The sequence below is a fragment of the Eucyclogobius newberryi genome, unplaced genomic scaffold, assembly GCF_026437365.1.
Source record: "Eucyclogobius newberryi isolate DKJ021-1_F unplaced genomic scaffold, fEucNew1.0.hap1 SCAF_1, whole genome shotgun sequence".
Lineage (NCBI taxonomy): Eukaryota > Metazoa > Chordata > Actinopteri > Gobiiformes > Gobiidae > Eucyclogobius > Eucyclogobius newberryi.
In genome coordinates this window covers 15,512,922-15,537,784 of record NW_027315723.1, presented here as the reverse complement: position 1 = coordinate 15,537,784, position 24,863 = coordinate 15,512,922, and the positions used below count along the sequence as shown (strand labels likewise).

General features: G+C 46.8%; 2 protein-coding genes across 2 annotated transcripts in view; both read left to right on the top strand.

Annotated features, from left to right (window-relative positions):
* The window catches only part of eif5b (eukaryotic translation initiation factor 5B), a 28,862-nt gene extending 24,153 nt beyond the window's left edge, over window positions 1-4,709 (top strand). The window contains exons 26-27 of the mRNA XM_072434750.1: window positions 130-291; window positions 4,201-4,709. Of these exons, the coding sequence (XP_072290851.1) occupies window positions 130-291; window positions 4,201-4,308 (270 nt within the window). The 3' untranslated portion in view covers window positions 4,309-4,709. The remainder of the gene's footprint in view (window positions 1-129; window positions 292-4,200) is intronic.
* A 1,443-nt stretch (window positions 4,710-6,152) lies between these two features.
* On the top strand, window positions 6,153-20,441 carry LOC140364714 (dynein light chain Tctex-type 1-like). The gene is made up of 5 exons (XM_072451019.1): window positions 6,153-6,333; window positions 6,608-6,649; window positions 18,265-18,388; window positions 19,416-19,493; window positions 20,361-20,441. Exons 1-5 carry the CDS (start codon window positions 6,298-6,300, stop codon window positions 20,432-20,434), a joined length of 354 nt encoding a protein of 117 aa, XP_072307120.1. The 5' UTR covers window positions 6,153-6,297; the 3' UTR covers window positions 20,435-20,441.
* Window positions 20,442-24,863: the final 4,422 nt, after the last annotated feature.

Below are 24,863 nucleotides of genomic sequence, written 5' to 3'. Positions count from 1 at the left end.
ACATACAGAGAACACTAGTTCATGTTTCTTCATAATTTAATCTTGATTTTGTAATCCTGCTCCAGCCTTACTTTAGTTTTACTTTAGCACTTTCTTGATCTTGTAAATATGTTTTGTTATATTTTTCAGTTTGTTGACATTGGAATCGTGACGAGTATCGAGATGAACCACAAATCTGTCGACACGGCCAAGAAAGGACAAGAGATCTGTGTGAAAATCGAGCCCATTCCTGGAGAGGCACCCAAAATGTTTGGACGCCATTTTGAGGCGACGGACATCATCGTCAGCAAGGTCTGAGTTTTTACACTCAATCCTGGTTTAGTACTTTGATCACTGATAGGTCCTAATTTAGACCTGTTTTGATTTGTGCTGACCTAGATGTTAGATTTTATGTATAAAGTCAAATCATTTAATCTTGTTTCCGTCAAGCTTGTTTAGACCAAAGCCCTTTAAAAACAGCACACTATTTCCGGTTATTTTCGGTTGCTGTCCCTGGCTCTTCTTCTGCTCTTTTTAGTACTTGCATGCCAGTAAAGTCCGCTGTACTTTTGTATTTGTACACAAGAGGAGCGAGCCCATGTGCCGTGGGGGAGGAGCGTAGCAGTGATCGACTAAAGCTAACACAGAAAGTAGTGTTCTTTGCACCCACTACAATATGCGCATTGTTATTTTCACCAGAATCTAACACACACCTTAAACAAATAAAGAACTGTGAAGCAAAAGCACGTGGTTGAGAGCGGTTGAGTGCACAGAGCGTTAGGCCTTTGGCTGCACATGGAGAATCTCCTCCACAGGACAAACAATCGACTGACCTGCACGTAGCACTAGGACTGTGTTCAAACAACTTCTCACGCCGAAGTCCCGGTTAAGTCTTGGTTTAGTCCTGGTCTAGTTCTGCTTTAGCCCTGGTTTGTTACTTTGATCAATCCTGGTTAAGATTTGAGTTCAGTTTTAGTCCCAGTCCTGTTTTAACTGGTTTAGTTTATTCCCTGATTTAATCCAGACGTTTCTTTGCTCAGACTTGGTCCTAATTTACCAGGTACCTAATATACAGTTTATCTAGAAGAATCTAGAACAGAAGGAGCTGAGGAGGAAGATCAGGCAGGCTGAGGCCGGCTACAAGAGGAGGATGGAGGAGCAGCTGCAGCAAAAGAACATTCAGGGAGTGTGGAGGAGCCTGAAAACCATCTCGGGCTTCAAAATCCCCCCTGCCCAGACAGAGGGGGATCTACAGTGGGTGAATGATTTAAATGCTCACTTCTTGAGGTTTGATCGGTCACCCGCCCCTCCCCCTGCACAGCTGCATGCTCCCTCTTCCACAGCTGGACAATGCCCTGCATCTGTTCCTCTTCGCTTATCTGCCCCGGACCATCAGCTCCCCACTTCGCCTGGACTCACCCATCCCCCCAGCACACGGTCCCCCTGCCAACCACTGACTGTCACAGCAGCACAGGTGAGGAGTGAGCTGAAGAGGATTAAAGTGAGGAAGGCAGCAGGACCTGATGGCATCAGCCCCAGGCTCCTTAAGTCCTGCGCAGATGAACTGTGTGGCGTTATGGAGCATGTCTTCAACATGAGCCTGAAGCTGAGGGTGGTACCACAGGTCTGGAAGACCTCCTGTCTGGTACCTGTGCCTAAGACACCGCGCCCCAAAGACCTCAACAGCTTCAGGCCAGTGGCTCTCACGTCCCACCTGATGAAGACACTGGAGCGGCTAGTCCTGGACCACCTCCGCTCCACCGTGAGCTCAGCCATGGACCCGCTGCAGTTTGCATATCGGTCTGGCATCGGAGTGGAGGACGCCGTCATCTCCCTGCTGCACCGCTCTCTCTCTCACCTGGAAAAGCCTGGCAGCTCTGTGAGGATCCTGTTCTTCGATCTCTCCAGTGCCTTCAACACCATCCAGCCGCTGCTCCTGAGGGACAAGCTGGAGACGGCTGGTGTGGACTATGACCTGGCAGAGTGGATCCTGGACTACCTCACAGACCGACCCCAGTTTGTGAGAGCCCGGAACTGTGTGTCTGACACTCGGACCTGCAGTGTGGGGGCGCCCCAGGGCACTGTCCTCGCGCCCTTTCTCTTCACCCTTTACACTGCAGACTTCAGACATGACACGGACAGCTGTGTCCTGCAGAAGTTCTCTGACGACTCTGCCATCATCGGACTCATCACAGACGACGATGACGCGGAATACAGAGGACTGGCGCAGGACTTTGTGGACTGGTGTCAGCGGAACCACCTCCTCATCAACGCGGGGAAGACCAAGGAGATGGTGGTGGACTTCCGCAGACGCCACCCCACTGCCCCCTCACCAGTGAACATCCAGGGACGGGACATTGAGAGAGTGGACTCATACAAGTACCTGGGTGTTCATCTGAACCACAAACTGGACTGGACTCATAACACAGACGCACTGTACAGGAAGAGCCAGAGTCGGCTCTACCTCCTGAGGAGACCCAGGTCTTTTGGAGTGACAGGGCCACTCCTGAAGACCTTCTACGACTCTGTGGTGGCATCAGCCCTCCTGTACGGTGTGGCCTGCTGGAGCAGCAGCATCACAGAGAGGGAGAGGAAGAGGCTGGACAGAGTCATCAAGAAGTCCAGCTCCGTCCTGGGCTGTGCTCTGGACTCGGTGCAGGAGGTGGGGGACATGAGGGTCCTGGCTAGATTCACATCTATGCTGGACCATGAGTGTCACCCCCTGCAGGACACTCTGTCCGCTCTGGAGAGCAGCTTCAGTGAGAGACTGATCCACCCTCGATGTGCGAAGGAAAGGTTCCGTAGGTCTTTCCTTCCTGCTGCTGTCAGACTTTATAACAAAAACTGTTAGTACTGAACACTCGCAATACTGACCTAACCTAATACTGATGTGCAACTCTGTCATATGTGCAATTGCTGTTGGAATTCATGTGCAATTCATGTGAAATTCATGTGCAATCTATGTGCTGTCGTGACACATATTCATGTGCAATTACTGTCGTGATCATATGCAATGGTATTTATGTATTTATTTATTTATTTGTCTATGGGAGTTTTTATTTATTTATAGGAGATCTTCTACTGAAAGTGTTTTTCAGACTTCCTATAAGTGATCTGTTCTTCTGGATCTACCTCTGTATCTTCCTGCGTTGCACCAATGAAATTTCCCCATGTGGGACAATAAAGGAATATCTTATCTTATCTCTTCTCTAGTCTTTGGTTTAGTCGTATGTAGCATATATAATGCTGCAGTGCATTAAAATTAGAGTTGGACTAGTACCAGAAGTTTAAGGTTCGGCTCGGAGGAAAATGAGGTGTATTCAATGAGACAACTGACAAAATGCTTGTAGCGCTGAGTGGTGTTATTTACAGTGATTGACAAATATATACAATATTTACAGTTGTGCACAATTAGAATAATGGTCCATATTTCTGAACTTAATCAGTTCAACGCGTTAACAAAGTTCCAAGTGCAGTGCTGCATAGCTCAGTCCACAAAAATAGAATCCACGGGTAACTTCCAAGGGTTTCAGAGTATGAATCAGTGTATCCACTAGCAGGGGATATTGTGTAGGATATAATGTATGTGTGGGGAGCGGCTGCAGCGCCTCCTACCGCACCGGCAGATGTTTGCACTCTCTCGGTTCGTTCTGGTTTCTTTAGCTCGCCATCCAGTTCTGGAACCTGGCCAGGTCCACTTTAAGTATATCAGTCAAACAAAACACAAGATCACAGGCAGAGGCATCTGCAGCCGCTTAACAACCTCGAGGCCCACACTCCTCCCGAACAACTCATGGATGTATTATATTGGAACAACTGCGCGCGGCCATGTTTTAAAGAGCTTAGCGCCGGAAGTCTCGCGATAGTTCCGCAGAGACGGACCAGGCAGGCAAAAATGAAGCAAAGGGACCAGGCAGGCAAAACGGAGGCAGAAACGGTCCAGGAGCAGAAAATCACCTGGGTTACACTTATTTTACACTATTTAAGACCCAGATTTGGTTTAGTTCTGGGTTAATTAATTCTAATTCTGGTTATGCCAAGGCTAAATCCCAGTCCTGGTTTAGACCCTGGTTAAATCTTGTTTCAATCCTGGTTTAATCCTGGTTTAGCCTTGGTTTATTCCTTTGTTTTCCTCTAGTTTACACCTGCTTTAGTCTTGGTTTATTCCTTTGTTGAATCTTTTATTTTGTATAATAATAGCTTTCCTGTTTCCCTCCTCAGATCACTCGTGCCTCCATTGACGCCCTGAAAAACTGGTTTAGGGACGAGATGCAAAAGTCGGACTGGCAGCTGATCATGGAGCTCAAGAAAACGTTTGAAATCATCTGAAGACTTTACCATCAAAACATAAAATTATAAAAAACAGAAAAATCACAAAATCCCTCGCTGTCTGAATGGGACAAGGTGGTTTTCTGTGGGACTGACCACAACAGTATCCGAACGTGCCTGCTCCTCCCACAACTCTGTCATTCACTCTTCTCTCTGCTCTCTGATTGGCTGGCTCCTGGCTCCAGACCCGCCTCAAGAAAGTATAGAGTCGGGGTGCATTATGGGATTGACTCATGTGTATTAAAATGAACGCCTAGTATTTTGCAAGGGAAAGAGGAAGGGAGATGTCTTCTAGATTTTTGCACCAAATGAACATGGCGACGGCGGCAATGTGTGAGGATTTTAACTGTTTCTGCTGCAGAGGCTGTAAAGAATAAATAATAAAATTCCTGTGATTCTGACATTTGGGGTTTCAGTTATTTCACAATTGTTTTATGTGTAAAATATAAAATTACCATAACTTAAAATCAGGATTCAGTTCTTGGATCACATTCAAAATTGTTCCAGGAGCATTAACATTTGAGAGAAGACTGAAATATGAACTGAAACTGATGTTAATATATAACCTGAAGAGCTGCTGACTTCGGGATTTTCTAATCATGACCATTGAGATAAGTGTGACACATTAATTCATGCAATTAATCTACCATTTTGACTACGTTGATTTCTGGATTTCTCAGTCAGATGCCCTCCCACCCTCTTACATCCCTGTAGCGTTTAACTGAGCAGGTCAATGTCTTGAATGTGTAGCTTGTTAATATGATCTAATATAAACCCTTTAAAAGTGTCTGTTGTCAGAATGTTGATCATAACACTTTCAAAGATTTACTGGAATCCTAAATACTCATGGTTTTAAGTCTTTATAACAAAAACTAAGCTGCAATTGTGAATTTCATTTGAAGAGTAGTCAGTTTGCCTTTGTAATACAAAGGATGAAAAAATATAGTATTTTGTAGCATTATTTAACAAAAACTTTAATTAAAAAATGTTAATACAATTTCAACAGGTCAAAATTTCAGTAAATATTTGTCCTGTAAAACCATGTATATTGTATATTTTTTAAGACATCTCCCAAAAGGAAAATACTCAAATGTTTCTGTGATCATTTATATCAGTGACAGACCCCAATATCCCACTTTATTTAAGTAATCACAACATCTGCAGAATATCGGTCCCGTTTAGTTCTGTATGAAGGTTATTTTGTGTTTTTATTACAATGTTTTATTTTTTCACATTTTTTTTTTTTAGATTGAATTTAATTTTTTTGACATTGAATCTAGTAAAAATATTCATTATATATAAATACGATTTAAAAAAAAAAAACATTTTATTCTATGTAAAATCAAATTCGTAGTCCTGGAGTACAATTTATTTAATTTATAGAACAAACTTGCAATGAAAGGAAGTCATTAGAGTCCTGAGACTGGTAAAATCAAACCAGCACTGGTATTTGGACTGAACCTGGACTAAACCTGGACTAAACCGGGACTAAACCTGGACTAAACCTGGACTGAACCTGGACTAAACCGGGACTGAACCTGGACTGAAACCTGGACTAAACCTGGACTGAACCTGGACTAAACCTGGACTAAACCGGGACTAAACCGGGACTAAACCTGGACTGAACCTGGACTAAACCTGGACTAAACCGGGACTAAACCGGGACTAAACCTGGACTGAACCTGGACTGAACCTGGACTAAACCTGGACTAAACCTGGACTGAACCTGGACTGAACCTGGACTAAACCTGGACTGAACCTGGACTAAACCTGGACTAAACCTGGACTGAACCGGGACTAAACCTGGACTAAACCGGTTGCAGTAACCCAAACCTCCTGTAGGTGGCAATAGCAGATTCGGTCGCTACTTTGCTCCTCGTTGTTTGTTTCTGACGGAACAGAACGTAAAAGAAGGGCGGAATCTGCTGCCAATTTCACCTACTTTAAACTAAAAAAGATCAAATATTTGACTCACAAATTGACTGAAACATGACGGGAACTGAGGACAGCCAAACCAGCTACGAAGTGAGTACATTTATGCACAGATTTGGCCTAAATCTATCCATCACAAGTACGCCCTTTGGCTACTATCCATGTCTCTAGACATCGCGAACAATTAATACAACAATAATATATAACTGGAGTTTTTTTAAGTGTTTTAATTTAATATGAATTTCTCTCCCAATCCATTTGTATGATTTTCACTTCTGTAATATTAATTCTGCTTGATATGTATCCCTCAAAAGTACATTTTAAAAACAATAATGATGCCTGAATATGTTGTTTTCTTTGCTCACAGGGATCCTTTGGTGTTAAAGAAGCAGAGGCCATTGTCAAAGAGGTGAGTGCAGAAAAGAATGAAACCCATGAATACATGAGAGACCATCATTATCACTGTAGAGTCTGGACTGTTGGAATCATTCTATTCCATCCCAACTGACCGCCAGTGGCGGTGCTTCAAGCAGTGAATGATGACCCTTTGCACATGCCCGGGTCAAGAATTAATAACAACAAACTCACATAGTGACCTTCCGGTGCCCCCCGTGAACCTAGTTAGTTCCTTGGCACCGGAAGCTCAATCCCTCTCTCACTTTCAGTCAGGTGTGTTGTAGCACGTGGCGTTGTACTTCTTGTGCCACAATTTATTTGTGTAGTTAAGTAGTTTATTGCCTTCAAAGCCTTGTGACCTGTGGATTATTGTGTCACAGTTGGGGTAGCAAGTACGGTTCGCCCCCCTTGGGGGCTGTGTAAACTACGCTTTAATCCAGGGGTGGGCAATTATTTTCCTCCGAGGGCCATATTCGAATCCAGGTCAGTAGTGGAGGGCCGGCCCGCGATCATTGGTGTGAAAAAAAAAAATGAAATGTCAAATAAAATATAACTTTTCTGTCAAATATAGGCTATTGAATCTATTATGTAATTGATTTCACGTCATCATTAAGTCCATCCTCACCTCCTCCATCACCGTGTGGTACGCTGGAGCCTCACCCAGGGCCTCACCTCCTCCATCACTGTGTGGTATGCTGGATCCTCACCCAGGGACAAACAGAGACTACAGTGCAGTGTGCGCTCTGTTGAGAAGGTGACTGGCTGTGAACTCCCATCTCTGCAGTACGTCTCCAGGGCTCTGGGACGAACAGGTTGGATCACCCTTCTCACCCTGGACACAGACTATTTGAGCCACTCCCCTCAGGCAGGAGGCCACTCCCCTCAGGCAGGAGGCTACGGTCCATCCGGACGATGTCTGATGTGTGTTCAGAAGCATCAGAAATGGGCTCTCATACCTCCATCTGCTCTCAGGGAGGTGAGGAGGACTCTGTCTCCGCTTCTTTACGTGTCGCTTTGGCACGTTTGAACTTGGTAAGGCTTGCTGCACCGCCAATGGAGTGCATTTTTTCGGCGACAGACTTCTGCTGCCTCGTTTATGGTTCCTCCCTCTAGTGAGTACATTTGGAACTTAATGCCTGTTGGGCTGATAAAAGAGCGTACATCCTAATCCGTGGAAATTATTTAATGACTGGTGTCGCCGACATGGGCAGGATGCCATGCGTTGTCCAGTTTCAACTGTTTTGGAGTTTTTGCAGAACTTCTGAATCTGGGATTATCAACATAAACTCTTAAGGTATACGATCTCTGGCTGGCATAGTAGTGGGAACGGTACTACTGTGGGCAGTGAAAGGAATGTTTGCGTTTTTCTGAGGTGTGCCGGGTGGCTCCGTCCACCTACATGGCCAGTCGCCCCGTCATGGGACTTGTCATCGGTTCTGGGGGCTATGCAGACTCCTTCGTTTGAGCCTATTGACCAGGTGTAACTCAAATGGCTGTTGTTCAAAACAACATTTCTCTTGGCTATGTCTTCAGGTTGGCTTGTGGGGGAATTACTGGCTCTGTCCATCACTGATTCCTGTTGTAGATGGTGCACTGATGGTTCAGGTGTTGTTGTTGTTGTTGTTGTTGTTGTTGTTGTTTTATGGCGGTTGGCATCCAATTGTTGCATTACCGCCAGACTTTATTCCTCAGACTTTTCGTAGTCCTCAGACTGTCATAGTCCGTAAAAGTACTCCTTCCATTGCTTTGGTGTTACAAAGCCCATGAGGTCATGATATGTCTTTGTGACCGGCTTTATTCCAGGGAGACTCTTCTTCATCTTCCTCTCCCTCTTTGACGTTCGGTGCTTTGGAAGTACAAAGCCCATGAGATCATGGGACGTCTTTGTTGTTTTACAAAGCCCATGAGGTCATGGGACGTCTTTGTCGTTTTATCCTTTAGAAGCCCTACGACGACATCTGTGGATGACATAAAGGAGAATTTGACTGGAGCTAAGGTGGTGGATGCTAGGCGGTTGAAGATGACCCGGGATGGGGTAAGGTGTGACAGCCTGTCGATAATGATTAGATTTGAAGGTGGGATCCTGCCTCGTGTGGTGTGCGTTGGGTACATGCGCTATGGCGTACGCCCATATGTTCTGCCGCCCCTGCGTTGCTTCAAGTGCCAGCGCTTTGGGCATATTGCAGCGGTCTGTAGAGGGAAGCAGAAGTGTGGTAAATGTGCAGGAGACCACGAGTATGGGAAGTGTGACGACGGAGCAAAACTCAAGCGCTGTAACTGTGGGGGAGAGCATAGCTCTGCCTACGGGGGATGCGTGTTCAGCAAGAGGGCTGCTGAGGTGCAAAAAGTTAGAGCCTCTCAAGGCATATCCTACGCGGATGCGGTCAAGAAGGTGTCTGGTAGTCAGGTGACGGTGGATGCAGTGGGGGCTGCCAGTGCTGCTGGTGTCCTAGGCGACAGGGGAGGGGGCAGCGTTGCCCGCAGCCAGGGGGAGGTCCCCACTGGGATGCCCGTGAGTGTGGCTTCCACGGGCAGAGGCCCTGTGGGTGCGGAGGATGTACTGGTTGTGAAGAGGAAAGCTTTCTTCCTCTTTATAGTGGAAGTGATTAACTGTACTGGGCAAACCAAGAAGAGATCCGAAAAGACTAAGATCATCGCTAAGGCTGCAGGGAAGTACTTTGGAGCTGGGGGCCCCGAGTGGACGGAGATAGAGGATGCGCTGCGGGAGGGCGCCCTGCCCCATTCTGGCAGTGGGAGTGGGGGGGCTCCCGATGCGCCGTCAGGTTCCGGGGGCTCATAATGGCGGTGGTTGTCTTGCAATGGAATGCGCGTAGTCTTCGTGCTAATGGCCAGGAATTTAAGCATTTTGTCTCTACCTTGTTGAACAAGCCTCACGTTATGTGCGTGCAGGAGACTTGGTTACGACCTAGGTGGGGTTCTGGGATACAAGGGTATGTGTGTGTTAGGAATGATAGGGAGCAGGGTAGAGGCGGAGGTGTGGCTGTGTTTGTCCGAGATGACCTAAATTACGTTGTTGTCAGTGTGAGTAAAGCGCCGGAGGCCCTGGCGGTGAGGGTCTGGCTGGGTGGTGAAGCTGTTACTGTGGTTAACCTTTATAATCCGTGTGGTGAGTTAACGCTAGAGTCCTTACATAGTATCGGTAAGGATGTTCGGGGAAAGGCCGTGTGGTGTGGGGATTTTAATGCGCATAGCGCTTTGTGGGCCGGTAGTGGTACCGATAGGTATGGGCAGGTGGTAGAGGGTTTTATCAATCAAAGGGAGTTGGTTTGTCTGAATGATGGGGGTGGGACCCGCTATGATATGGGGACCGGTGCGGAAAGTGCAATAGATCTTACACTTGTGTCCAAGGAGTTAGCTGGTGTTTGTAGTTGGGAGGTTCTTGGTAATCTTTCTTTTGGTAGCGATCACTATCTAGTCCGCACCGTGATTGGCTTTGGGAGCTGTGTGGTCAGGGGGACGAGGATCCAGAGGTGGCAGTTGGCAAGGGCGAACTGGGGGGCTTTCCTGAGGAAAGCTGATGATGGTTCTAGGGTTCTGCAGGAAGGAGGATTGACTCAGGTGGATGATCTCAATAGTGCAATTGTCTCGCTCATCACGCAGTCAGCGGTAGGCACGATTCCTAAGAGTGGTGGTAGTGGACATAGGAAGCGGGTGCCGTGGTGGACTGAAGCATGTGGTCATGCTGTTAGGGCGAGAAATGCGGCGTTTCGCCGGCTGGGGGTTGCCCGCGCTGGGGGTGCCCTCATTGACTGCGGGGGGGCCCGCGCTGTTGTGCGGAGGGCCGTGGGAGCGGCCGGGAGTGCCTATTGGAGGCGGTGTTGTTCCGGGGTTGGGAGAGGGGCGCGTCTCGGGGATGTTTGGGGGATGATTGGGCGGATGCATGGGGTTGAGCGCTGTCATGGGACCCCGGTCCTAGTGCTGGGTGGTGTTGAAGCAGTCGGCGACGTTGGCGGGGCTGGGCTGTTGGCCGGCGCCTTTGTGTCGGTGCACAGCTCTGGCGGTCTCTCGCCTGCGGGGGGGCACTGCAGGGGGGGTGCTTTGGCCCAGAGTTCTGGGCTGGTTGGGCACCGGCCTTCGACTCAGGATGGCCTTGACCTTCCGTTTGGTTTGTTTGGGCTGGGGAGAGCACTTTCTGGGGCGAGGCAGACGGCCCCGGGTGAAGATGGGGTGTGCTGTGGCATGCTCTCTCATTTGACTGGTGACACGCTTGGGCTGGTCCTGGGTCTTTTCGGCCGTGTTTGGGATTCAGGTTGTGTTCCATCTGCGTGGAGGCGGTCTGCGGTGGTGCCGGTTCTGGGGCCGGGTGGGCCGGCGTCTGACCCTTCGGGTTGTGGGCCGATTGCCTTGGCGTCGCGGCTCGGGGGGGCGATGGGGCGCGTGGTTGCCGAGCGGTTGGATTGCTTCTTGGGGAGTCGGGGTTTGCTTCCCGCGCACCGGGGTGGTTTCCGTGGGGGCGGGAGCACCGTGGATTCCGTGTTGTGTTTGGAGTCTGGTGTCCGGCTGGCCAGGGCTCGGAGGGGAGGGGTTGTTGCGGTGCTCTTTGATGTGGAGAGGGCGTGCGGTGTGGTTTGGAGGGATGGGCTCCTCGTTGGGCTGTGGAGGTGTGGTGTGGAGGGTGGGCTGTTTGGCTGGGTCCGGGGCTTTCTGTCTGGCCGGCGTGTCCGGGCCGGGGTGGGCGCTGCTTGCTCTGGGGTCTGTGGGGTGGAGGGTGGGATCCCGCGGGGGGTGTGTGTGGCCCTGTCTTGTTCGGTGTTATGATTGGGGACATCTTTGACGGCGTGGATGGGTCTGTTGGGAGGAGCCTTTGTGCTGACGGTGGCGCTCTGTGGGTGGGGGGGAGGGGTCTCCGGTTTTGCGAGGCGAGGCTGCGGGGGGCAGTGCAGCGGGTGGAGCGGTGGACCCTGAGGTGGGGGTTTGGGCTGTCCGTGCGGGGGTCTCGGGTGGTCTGTTTCTTCAATGGGCGTGGGGGCGTCTCCCTTCGACTGCATGGGCGGGTGCTCGGGCAGGTCGGGGAGGTGGGGTTCTTGGGGGTCGCCTTTGACGGGGGGCTTGGTTGGCGTCGGCACATTGATGAGGTCAGTGGTGGATGCAGGGGGGTGGATGGCTTGCTTCGTTGTCTGTCCGGCCGGGACTGGGGGGCCGGCGGGGGGTCGCTCCTGGGTGTTTGTCGGGCCGTCATGGGGGCGGCTGTTGGTTGTGGCTGTGTGGCCTGCGTGTCTGCGGCTGAGACTGGCTTGGGGAGGCTTGGTGTGGGGCAGGCCCGGGCCTTGCGCGTCTGCTGTGGGGCTTTTGGGACCTCCCCTGTCTCGGCGCTGCAGGTTGGGTTGGGGGAATTGCCGTTGCGGCTCCGGGGGCTGGGACTTCTGTTGGCTTGCTGGGTGGGTGTGCAGGGTCGTGCGGGCTCTCACCCGGTGGGGGACTTTCTCGGGGTTGATGGGGGGCAGAGTGGGGCTGGCGGTGTGGTTTTCAGCCAGGTGGGAGGTGCGAGGGCGCGGCTTGCGGGGGTTGGTGGTCTGCGTGTGGGCCCGTCGGTGGCTTTGTCTGCTGTGGCTCCGCGGGGGTTTGTCCCGGCTCCTGTTGATGTTGGCTTGCGTGGTGGGCTTGGGGGGGTCGCTGGGAGGGCGCCGCGGTTTGCCGTTCGGGCGCTCATCGATGGGCACTCGGGTGATCGGTTTGTTTGTGCCGACGGGTCTGGGGGTCCTGGGAGTGGGCGTGCTGGCGCCGCTTGTTTTGTGCCTGACCTGGGGCTGGCGGTCGGGAGGGGGTTGACAGATCGCCTTTCTGTTTTCGCGTCGGGGCTTATGGCGATGCGGTTGGCGTTGGAATGGGCGGAGTCTGCTTTGCAGTGTTGCGGCATTGTGGTGGCCTCTGGCGGCCTTTCTGCATTGCGGGGCATTGGATCTGGGAGGTCGGATTGCGGACGGGATGTGTTGGGTGGCGTCTTCTGTCTGGTGCTCTCCCTGTCCGGGGGGGATGTGGGGGTTTCCTTCATTTGGGTCCCTGCGCATGTGGGGGTGGATGGTGGCGAAGTGGCTGATGCACTGGCTGGGCGTTCCCTTCGGCGGCCATCGGTTGATGTGGCGGTTGAGTTGGGCAGGTCTGGGGTCAGGCCTGTTGTCGGGAGTCGTGTGGTCGGCCTTTGGCGGGAATTTTGGAGCCGCTGTGTTGCTGGACGGCGTCTCTGTCGGATGCGGGGTGGTGTGGGTCCTTGCGGGTCTGTGGGCAGGGGCGCGTGGGAGGAGGGGGCCTTCGCCCGCATGAGGATTGGCCGTGCTGGACTCGATTGGTCACTGAGTGGGGTGGGCGGGCGTCCGGCCGGTCTGTGTGGTCGCTGTCGGGTGCCGGGGACTGTCGAGCATGTGCTGATTTGCTGTGAGGCTTATGATAGGGAAAGGGCCGGGTTGGCCTTCCCACTCCCGGCCGCTCCCACGGCCCTCCGCACAACAGCGCGGGCCCCCCCGCAGTCAATGAGGGCACCCCCAGCGCGGGCAACCCCCAGCCGGCGAAACGCCGCATTTCTCGCCCTAACAGCATGACCACATGCTTCAGTCCACCACGGCACCCGCTTCCTATGTCCACTACCACCACTCTTAGGAATCGTGCCTACCGCTGACTGCGTGATGAGCGAGACAATTGCACTATTGAGATCATCCACCTGAGTCAATCCTCCTTCCTGCAGAACCCTAGAACCATCATCAGCTTTCCTCAGGAAAGCCCCCCAGTTCGCCCTTGCCAACTGCCACCTCTGGATCCTCGTCCCCCTGACCACACAGCTCCCAAAGCCAATCACGGTGCGGACTAGATAGTGATCGCTACCAAAAGAAAGATTACCAAGAACCTCCCAACTACAAACACCAGCTAACTCCTTGGACACAAGTGTAAGATCTATTGCACTTTCCGCACCGGTCCCCATATCATAGCGGGTCCCACCCCCATCATTCAGACAAACCAACTCCCTTTGATTGATAAAACCCTCTACCACCTGCCCATACCTATCGGTACCACTACCGCCCCACAAAGCGCTATGCGCATTAAAATCCCCACACCACACGGCCTTTCCCCGAACATCCTTACCGACACTATGTAAGGACTCTAACGTTAACTCACCACACGGATTATAAAGGTTAACCACAGTAACAGCTTCACCACCCAGCCAGACCCTCACCGCCAGGGCCTCCGGCGCTTTACTCACACTGACAACAACGTAATTTAGGTCATCTCGGACAAACACAGCCACACCTCCGCCTCTACCCTGCTACACACATACCCTTGTATCCCAAAACCCCACCTAGGTCGTAACCAAGTCTCCTGCACGCACATAACGTGAGGCTTGTTCAACAAGGTAGAGACAAAATGCTTAAATTCCTGGCCATTAGCACGAAGACTACGCGCATTCCATTGCAAGACAACCACCGCCATTATGAGCCCCCGGAACCTGACGGCGCATCGGGAGCCCCCCCACTCCCACTGCCAGAATGGGGCAGGGCGCCCTCCCGCAGCGCATCCTCTATCTCCGTCCACTCGGGGCCCCCAGCTCCAAAGTACTTCCCTGCAGCCTTAGCGATGATCTTAGTCTTTTCGGATCTCTTCTTGGTTTGCCCAGTACAGTTAATCACTTCCACTATAAAGAGGAAGAAATCTTTCCTCTTCACAACCAGTACATCCTCCGCACCCACAGGGCCTCTGCCCGTGGAAGCCACACTCACAGGCATCCCAGTGGGGACCTCCCCCTGGCCGCGGGCAACGCTGCCCCCTCCCCTGTCGCCTAGGACACCAGCAGCACTGGCAGCCCCCACTGCATCCACCGTCACCTGACTACCAGACACCTTCTTGACCGCATCCGCGTAGGATATGCCTTGAGAGGCTCTAACTTTTTGCACCTCAGCAGCCCTCTTGCTGAACACGCATCCCCCGTAGGCAGAGCTATGCTCTCCCCCACAGTTACAGCACTTGAGTTTTGCTCCGTCGTCACACTTCCCATACTAGTGGTCTCCTGCACATTTACCACACTTCTGCTTCCCTCTACAGACCGCTGCAATATGCCCAAAGCGCTGGCACTTGAAGCAACGCAGGGGCGGCAGAACATATGGGCGTACGCCATAGCGCATGTACCCAACGCACACCACACGAGGCAGGATCCCACCTACAAATCTAATCATTATCGACAGGCTGTCACACCTTACCCCATCCCGGGTCATCTTCAACCGCCTAGCATCCACCATGTTACGCAGTGGCCTAATGCCTCCTTCCCTCCTCCGAAGACAACAAAGGCCATGTCCAACCGCTGCAGCTGGCACGGTTTGGTGCAGAGTCTGCTACAGGGTTCCTCTCCATGCTCTTGAAGTTTACATACGGGTCACTGCGGGTGTCCGACAGTCCGAAAATCTTTTAGTGTGTTTCGCCGGCCCTCTTAAGGGTCAAGCTTCATCTACAAAAGCCTCGCCTGGTGGGTTGTTGAGGCCATCAAATGTGTTTATACCTCACAGGGGCGGCCACTGCCTTCTGGTGTCAGGCATCGAAGAGAGGACTGTCCTCCTGGGCTGCCATGCATCAGGTTCCTCTGGATGTCATCTAATCAAATCAAATCAATTTATTTTTGTAAGGCCCAAAATCACAACAACAGTTGCCTCTGAGGGCCACAGGGAGAAATGAATCAACAATGTCTGTGGTGGCGAGGGAGTCAGACAATGTCTGTGGTGGCGAGGGACGATGTCCCAGGGTCCTCTGTCCTTAGACTCTCCTTCTCGGCCAGGAAAAACTACAAAAAAAAAACCTCTTTGGGAAAAAAGCGAAGAAACCTGGAGGAGTTCCAGTGAAGGAGAGATCGACTCTCACAGACGGACAGACGGACACGAGGGAGACTGGAGCTGGACCCACTCTTCAGGCAGATGAGGGACCGACTGAGGCGAACTGGACCCACTCTTCAGGCAGATGAGGGACCGTCGGAGGCGGGCTGGACCCACTCCTCAGGCAGATGAGGGACCGTCCACACAGGGCAGGGACCACTTCACCAGGAGAGGGACATCTGGGTCCACAGGTCCTCAGGAGTGAGAGAAAGAGAAAGAAGGCGGTGAACAGTTTGCAAGTGGAATTAAAAAAAAATATTGTTTGATAGCATAAGTAGTCAGAAGAAGAGGATAGTGCTCAAGCTGTCATACTTCCCCCAGCATAATTACTCCTAGGGCAGCGTAGCTAAAGCTGTGGGTTTATGTTTCTGTTCCTAACTAGTCTGACCATAAGCGATTTCGAAGAGGAACGTTTTAAGCCTGGACTTAAATGAAGAGACTGTGTCAGCATATTTAACATGGGTCGGGAGCTGATTCCATAACACAGGAGCTTGGTAGCTAAACACTCTACCTCCTACAGTACTTTTAGAGACTCTTGGCACCACCAGAAGGCCAGCATTCTGAGAGCGAAGAGCTCTGTTTGGATGATATGGTTCTATAGCATCTTTGAGGTAGGATGGGGCCATGTCATTTATGGCTTTGTAGGTCAAGAGTAGAATTTTAAATTTGATTCTAAACTCGACGGGGAGCCAGTGAAGAGACTTCAGCACTGGCGTAATGTGCTCTCTTCTTTTTGTTCCTGTTAGTAATCTTGCTGCTGCATTTTAAACCAGTTGAAAGCTTTTTATGGAGCTTTTAGGACACGCTGCAAGCAGGGAGTTACAGTAGTCTAATCTAGTCGTTACAAATGCATGGATAAGTTTTTCAGCATCGCTTTTAGGCAGGATTCTTCTGATTTTGGCTATGTTGCGCAAATGGAAATAGGCTGTTTTACAGACTTGATTTATATGAGCTTTAAATGAGAGCTCCCGGTCAAATAAGACTCCAAGGTTTCTTACAGTAGAACTGGAGGCTACACTGACATTGTCCAGTGTGACTATCTGCTCAGATAGAGCGTCTCGTAGATGCTTAGGGCCAAGCACAATGACCTCGGTTTTTTCAGGGTTAAGAAGCAGGTAGTTTAGTGTCATCCAGGTTTTTATCTCCTTCACACAAGCACCAAGTCTGTCTACTTGATCGCTCTGATCAGGTTTCATAGATAAATACAGCTGAGTGTCGTCTGCATAGCAGTGGAAGTTAATGCCATGCTTTCTGATAATGTTGCCTAATGGCAGCATATAAAGAGTAAACGGAATTGGACCGAGTACTGAACCCTGTGGCACACCGTAAATTACTTTAGAACAAGGTGAGGAGCTCTTGTTTACATTAACATACTGGTACCTATCAGATAAATAGGATTTAAACCAGCTGAGGGCTGTTCCTCCAACACCTACATCACATTCTAACCTCTGCAGTAGAATGTTGTGGTCAATGGTGTAGAATGTTGTGGTCAATGGTGTCATCTTGTCAATCTTGTCATCTGTCAGGATGCTGCATCTGTGCTGCAGCATCCTGGACATCACCCTCTTCATTTGACAGGTTCTATAAGGTGAATTTTGCGGTTTCCCATCCCCTTGACGGGGTCTTATGCCAGCACCGTTCATCTAGTTGTGGGTGTTTTTTAAGTGGCCCGTGGATTCCTCGTGACTTTATTGTAACAAGTCATCCAGTGCTTGAAGCACCGCCTCTGGCGGTCAGTTGGGATGAAATGGAACCATAATTATGAACGCAACTATTGTTTCAAGTTGATTTTTGCTGGGTAAAATCATGCAATAGTCTGTCTTACCTGTTAGAGCACACCACCATCACTGGGAGAACACTTACCTTTGGAATATAAATAAAACGGCTGATTTCCTATTGACTTGTACAGTTTGGCAAGTTTTAAATATGGCATAACTTAAATCTTTCAACAATGTTTTTTATTATATTGTGTAAAAGAAAACCGCTTCACTACATTTGATCAACTTTGTGTATCAAGCTAGATTTAGTGTGCATTCAATCATAGGTACTGTATTAACCACTACGCCACCGGAGACGCCAAAGCATATTCAAATTGATCCATGGGAATTTATTTTAATTGACTTGGGCAGGACTGCTCACTTCCACAGTGGAACTTCATATCGATTCATCAGTTGTCTAAATTTGGCGATACTGTATCAATATTGTGCGTTACTCTATCAATATCATATGAGTATTTTTTGGTATATTTACCTTGCAATATAATTTAGTTTGTTTTGGAAAAAGGAATCGTGTTAATTTAATTCATTTGCTATATTCTCTAAATATGATGATTTTGATTATCAACATTTTTTGATGATCAAGTTTGTGTTGGTAATGTTTTAAAAAGAAATACCATTGTTAAAATGTATTTAGTTTATTAAAAAATAGTGATTTAATTGCAGATTATCGCATTCACCTGTATTACAAAATAGTTATGATATTCAAAGTGATTCTGTAGGGTGAAGATATTGGAAATGACTGCATTAGTAACATTATTGCAGTATTTAAATTATACTTTTTGATTGGGGTAATGGACCATATCACTATAGAAATGACCAGGAAACACTTTAGTGTATTTTCCTTTGGAGCTTTCTTTTGAAAATTGCAGAGAAATGGACTGGACGGGATTTCCTCAGGGTTCATACATTTATAACACTTGTGATCGCCTCCTGACTTAACGGTGCTGATGTTTTGTTTGTGGTGTTCATGTTTTTTTTTTTAGAGCATTGACGCTACAATCGGAGGAGAAGATTACAACAAAGATCTAGTCAACAAATGGACCTCAGTTATTTTGGAACGCTGCCTCAGTGACCTTTGCAAACTGGGAAAACAACACAAGTACATAGGTGAGAGTGAGAGGGACTGAACCAGGAACTGAACCGGAACTGAACCAGGAACTGAACCAAAACATGACCAGAACATGACCAGAACATGACCAGGAACTGAACCAGGAACTGAACCAGAACATGACCAGAACATGAACCAGGAACTGAACCAGGAACTGAACCAGGACCTGAACCAGGAACTGGACCAGGAACTGGACAAGGAACTGGACAAGGAACTGGACCAGGACCTGGACCAGGACCTGAACCAGGAACTGGACCAGGACCTGGACCAGGACCTGAACCAGGACCTGAACCAGGACTGAACTGGACCAGGAACTGGACCGGACCAGGAACTGGACCAGGACCTGAACCGGACCACGAACTGGACCAGGAACTGAACTGGACCGGACCTGAACTGGACCAGGACCTGAACCGGACCAGGACCTGAACCGGACCAGGAACTGGACCAGGAACTGGACCAGGAACTGGACCGGACCAGGAACTGGACCAGGACCGGAACTGGACCAGGAACTGGACCAGGAACTGGACCAGGACCTGAACCGGACCAGGAATTGGACCGGACCAGGAACTGGACCGGAACTGGACCGGACCAGGACCTGAACTGGACCGGAACTGGACCGGACCAGGACCTGAACTGGACCAGAAACTGGACCGGACCAGGAACTGGACCAGGACCTGAACTGGACCAGGACCTGAACTGGACCAGGAACTGGACTGGACCAGGAACTGGACCAGGACTAAGATCAAAGACCAAGCAAGATCAAATCAGGACTGAGACTAGAGTAAATTAGGGCCGGACCAGGTAAAGAATTGGGACAAATTTTTAAACATGGACTTAACCAAAACTGAAGTGAGACCAAATTTGGACTAGAATTCTGGTCTGAATGCAAACAAAACCGAGACATAATCTTGACTAAAATCTATGACTAAATCTTGGGCTAAACTATCATATAACCAGACTAAACCAGCTAAAACTATTTTGTTGTTTGAACGTCATAATCATTAATGAGCCGTCTTGTTTTGTCAGTGACGTGTGCAGTGACTCAGAAAACTGGAGCTGGACTTCACGCAGCAAACTCTTGTTTTTGGGACACAGCTCTGGATGGTATTTTCCTTTATTTCAGTGACAAGTTCCATTATGTGTTACATGTATAAGGCCAGACACTGCAGATGATTAGGAGAAATCCTATTATTCACATTATTAAAAGTGCCAAGATTGCACATATTTGGGACATCTAGATCTAAAACATAAATATAACCAAATGAAAATGACTTGTGCCTCATTTTGTTGGCATATTAGTTACGAATGAAAGATTTTGGATATCTTTTTTAGTATTTGAGTAAATTCGATCTTACTGAAAATAGGTTAGGAAAAAATCTAATTTCAGCACAGTTTTGAATAAATCAGGCTATGGATAAACTTGATTCTTTGTCCCAGCAGCTGACAGAAAGTGTTCTTTGCCAAAGCTCAACACAGTCATCATCCGGTCACACATGTACTGTACATGTTACTGTGCATGTTACTGTACATGTTACTGTGCATGTTACTGTACAAGCACAAAAACACAATAAAAAGGCCTGACTGAGCTCATCGTTCAGATACCAACAAATCTTTCAAAACGATCTGCCAAACTCATGTTAAGTCAAAAATGATAAAGTTTGCTTTCTATTGGTGCTACCTTTTTAAAGTGATATTTATGAACAACATGAAAAGCGCCCCATACAAAACTAAGGAGGCAAGTTGATGAAATAACCTCTTTAGGTGCAGATTGGACAATGTTATGTTGAGAGGGCAAAGTAACCAAAAATAGTGGTTCTGTCTGTAGTGACTCGCCTTTAGAGACACATTTTGACCTGCTACGTCTCATTTGAACACAGGGATAGAGGAGAATGGAAGAGAATTGTTTTAGCTGGCATTTTCCTAACTTTTCTATTGTTGTATTAATTAAACTTTTTTTTATTTCATTTCCAGGCAGCTGCACTGTGAAATGGGAAAACCGCACCATGTATTGCATCATCAGCGTTTTTGCTTTGTCTGTCGCTTAAAAACGACCCTACGCAAAAGTTTATTTATGTTTTGAAACATATCACTGTACATGCAGAAAATCACGTGACCAACTGAAGCAATGCTCTTTGCAACCAGCAGGGGGCCCTACAGGGCCACAATTCCAGCGTCATAAAACGGTTTTGATCATTGTTTCTTTGCTTCTTTGTGCTTTGAACTCGTGAGCTTTGAACTGAAGAATGAAGTCTAAAGAATAAAGTCTGAAGACTTGGATACCAACCTCCATAAAACGACAACAAGAAGAAGAATAGTCTAAAGAATAAAGTCTGGAGGTAATGTAACGCTTGGATACCAGTCGCCATAAAACACCATAGAAGAAGAAACGGTCAATACTTTACTGTTCACTGCATCTGTTGCTTTGGGCCAAATAAACACAAGATATGTGAAGAAATTCACCAACACTTCATTTTTTCAACTTTTTTTTCTTTGTCCCTGCCAGTTTACTTAAGTGGACATGTTCCCAACTGGAGTATCCAGGGGTTATTGTCAAGTCCACAAAATGTCACCTAATAATAGGAAGCTGAGACCCATGAATTTCACATCAATAAAACTCATGATGAAGACTTGCTGATGTAATTTCTTATCAACAACAATTATTTGAATTCTTTTCAGTTTTATTGAAAACAACCACAGTACACTGTGACATTGAAGACAAATATGCAAAGGATATTCCATTGTGATGACAATTTCAATGATCAATCAATTTTAGGTCCAATAATGAATAAGTATACAAAATTTGGTTTAAAAAATATATGTTAAAAATACAACAACTCCTTAACACTTTCACCGATTTCAACAAGTTATACCTCTTTACGATCGCTTTCCTCGTCTTAGGTGTAGTACTCTTACACACATGTTGTACTCTTACACACATGTTGTACTCTTACACACATGTTGTACTCTTACACACATGTTGTACTCTTACACACATGTAGTACTCTTACACACGTGTACTCTTACACACGTGTACTCTTACACACGTGTACTCTTACACACATGTTGTACACTTACACACATGTTGTACACTTACACACATGTAGTACTCTTACACACATGTTGTACTCTTACACACATGTTGTACTCTTACACACATGTAGTACTCTTACACACATGTAGTACTCTTACACACGTGTACTCTTACACACATGTACTCTTACACACATGTTGTACACTTACACACATGTTGTACACTTACACACATGTTGTACTCTTACACACATGTTGTACTCTTACACACATGTAGTACTCTTACAAACATGTAGTACTCTTACACACATGTTGTACTCTTACACACATGTAGTACTCTTACACACATGTTGTACTCTTACACACATGTAGTACTCTTACACACATGTTGTACTCTTACACACATGTACTCTTACACACATGTAGTACTCTTACACACATGTTGTACTCTTACGCACATGTTGTACTCTTACACACATGTAGTACTCTTACACACATGTACTCTTACACACATGTAGTACTCTTACACACAAAAGTTGTACTCTTACACACATGTAGTACTCTTACACATATGTTGTACTCTTACACACATGTTGTACACTTACACACATGTAGTACTCTTACACACATGTAGTACTCTTACACACATGTAGTACTCTTACACACATGTTGTACCCTTACACACATGTTGTACTCTTACACACATGTAGTACTCTTACACACATGTACTCTTACACACATGTAGTACTCTTACACACATGTAGTACTCTTACACACAAAAGTTGTACTCTTACACACATGTAGTACTCTTACACATATGTTGTACTCTTACACACATGTAGTACTCTTACACACATGTAGTACTCTTACACACATGTAGTACTCTTACACACATGTACTCTTACACACATGTACTCTTACACACATGTTGTACTCTTACACACATTTAGTACTCTTACACACATGTTGTACTCTTACACACATGTTGTACTCTTACACACATGTTGTACTCTTACACACATGTACTCTTACACACATGTAGTACTCTTACACACAAAAGTTGTACTCTTACACACATGTAGTACTCTTACACACATGTTGTACTCTTACACACATGTTGTACTCTTACACACATGTTGTACTCTTACACACATGTTGTACTCTTACACACATGTAGTACTCTTACAAACATGTAGTACTCTTACACACATGTAGTACTCTTACACACATGTAGTACTCTTACACACATGTAGTACTCTTACACACATGTTGTACTCTTACACACATGTAGTACTCTTACACACATGTACTCTTACACACATGTACTCCTACACACGTAGTACTCTTACACATATGTTGTACTCTTACACACATGTTGTACTCTTACACACATGTAGTACTCTTACACACATGTTGTACTCTTACGCACATGTAGTACTCTTACGCACATGTAGTACTCTTACGCACATGTAGTACTCTTACGCACATGTTGTACTCTTACGCATATGTTGTACTCTTACACACATGTACTCTTACACACATGTTGTACTCTTACACACATGTACTCTTACACACATGTAGTACTCTTACACACAAAAGTTGTACTCTTACACACATGTAGTACTCTTACACACATGTTGTACTCTTACACACATGTAGTACTCTTACACACATGTTGTACTCTTACACACATGTTGTACTCTTACACACATGTAGTACTCTTACAAACATGTAGTACTCTTACACACATGTTGTACTCTTACACACATGTAGTACTCTTACACACATGTTGTACTCTTACACACATGTTGTACTCTTACACACATGTAGTACTCTTACACACATGTTGTACTCTTACACACATGTACTCTTACACACATGTAGTACTCTTACACATATGTTGTACTCTTACACACATGTTGTACCCTTACACACATGTAGTACTCTTACACACATGTTGTACTCTTACACACATGTAGTACTCTTACGCACATGTAGTACTCTTACGCACATGTTGTACTCTTACGCATATGTTGTACTCTTACACACATGTACTCTTACACACATGTAGTACTCTTACACACATGTAGTACTCTTACACACATGTACTCTTACATGTTGTACTCTTATACACATGTAGTACTCTTACACACATGTACTCTTACATGTTGTACTCTTACACACATGTTGTACTCTTACACACATGTTGTACTCTTACACACATGTTGTACTCTTACACACATGTAGTACTCTTACAAACATGTAGTACTCTTACACACATGTTGTACTCTTACACACATGTAGTACTCTTACACACATGTTGTACTCTTACACACATGTTGTACTCTTACACACATGTAGTACTCTTACACACATGTTGTACTCTTACACACATGTACTCTTACACACATGTAGTACTCTTACACATATGTTGTACTCTTACACACATGTTGTACTCTTACACACATGTAGTACTCTTACACACATGTTGTACTCTTACACACATGTAGTACTCTTACGCACATGTAGTACTCTTACGCACATGTTGTACTCTTACGCATATGTTGTACTCTTACACACATGTACTCTTACACACATGTAGTACTCTTACACACATGTAGTACTCTTACACACATGTACTCTTACATGTTGTACTCTTATACACATGTAGTACTCTTACACACATGTACTCTTACATGTTGTACTCTTACACACATGTTGTACTCTTACACACATGTTGTACTCTTACACACATGTTGAACTCTTACACACATGTTTTACTCTTACACACATGTTGTACTCTTACACACATGTTGAACTCTTACACACATGTACTCTTACATGTTGTACTCTTACACACATGTTTTACTCTTACACACATGTTGTACTCTTACACACATGTACTCTTACATGTTGTACTCTTACACACATGTTTTACTCTTACACACATGTAGTACTCTTACACACATGTACTCTTACATGTTGTACTCTTACACACATGTTGTACTCTTACACACATGTTTTACTCTTACACACATGTTGTACTCTTACACACATGTTGAACTCTTACACACATGTTTTACTCTTACACACATGTTGTACTCTTACACACATGTACTCTTACATGTTGTACTCTTACACACATGTTTTACTCTTACACACATGTAGTACTCTTACACACATGTACTCTTACATGTTGTACTCTTACACACATGTTTTACTCTTACACACATGTAGTACTCTTACACACATGTTGTATTCTTACACACATGTTGTACTCTTACACACATGTTGTACTCTTACACACATGTAGTACTCTTACACACACGTTGTACTCTTACACACACGTTGTACTTTTACGCAAGAACGCAGACACTTGCAATGTCTTCAGCCATTGCACATTATCTAGTTGTTAATTGCAATTATTTTGGCTCAGATAATAGG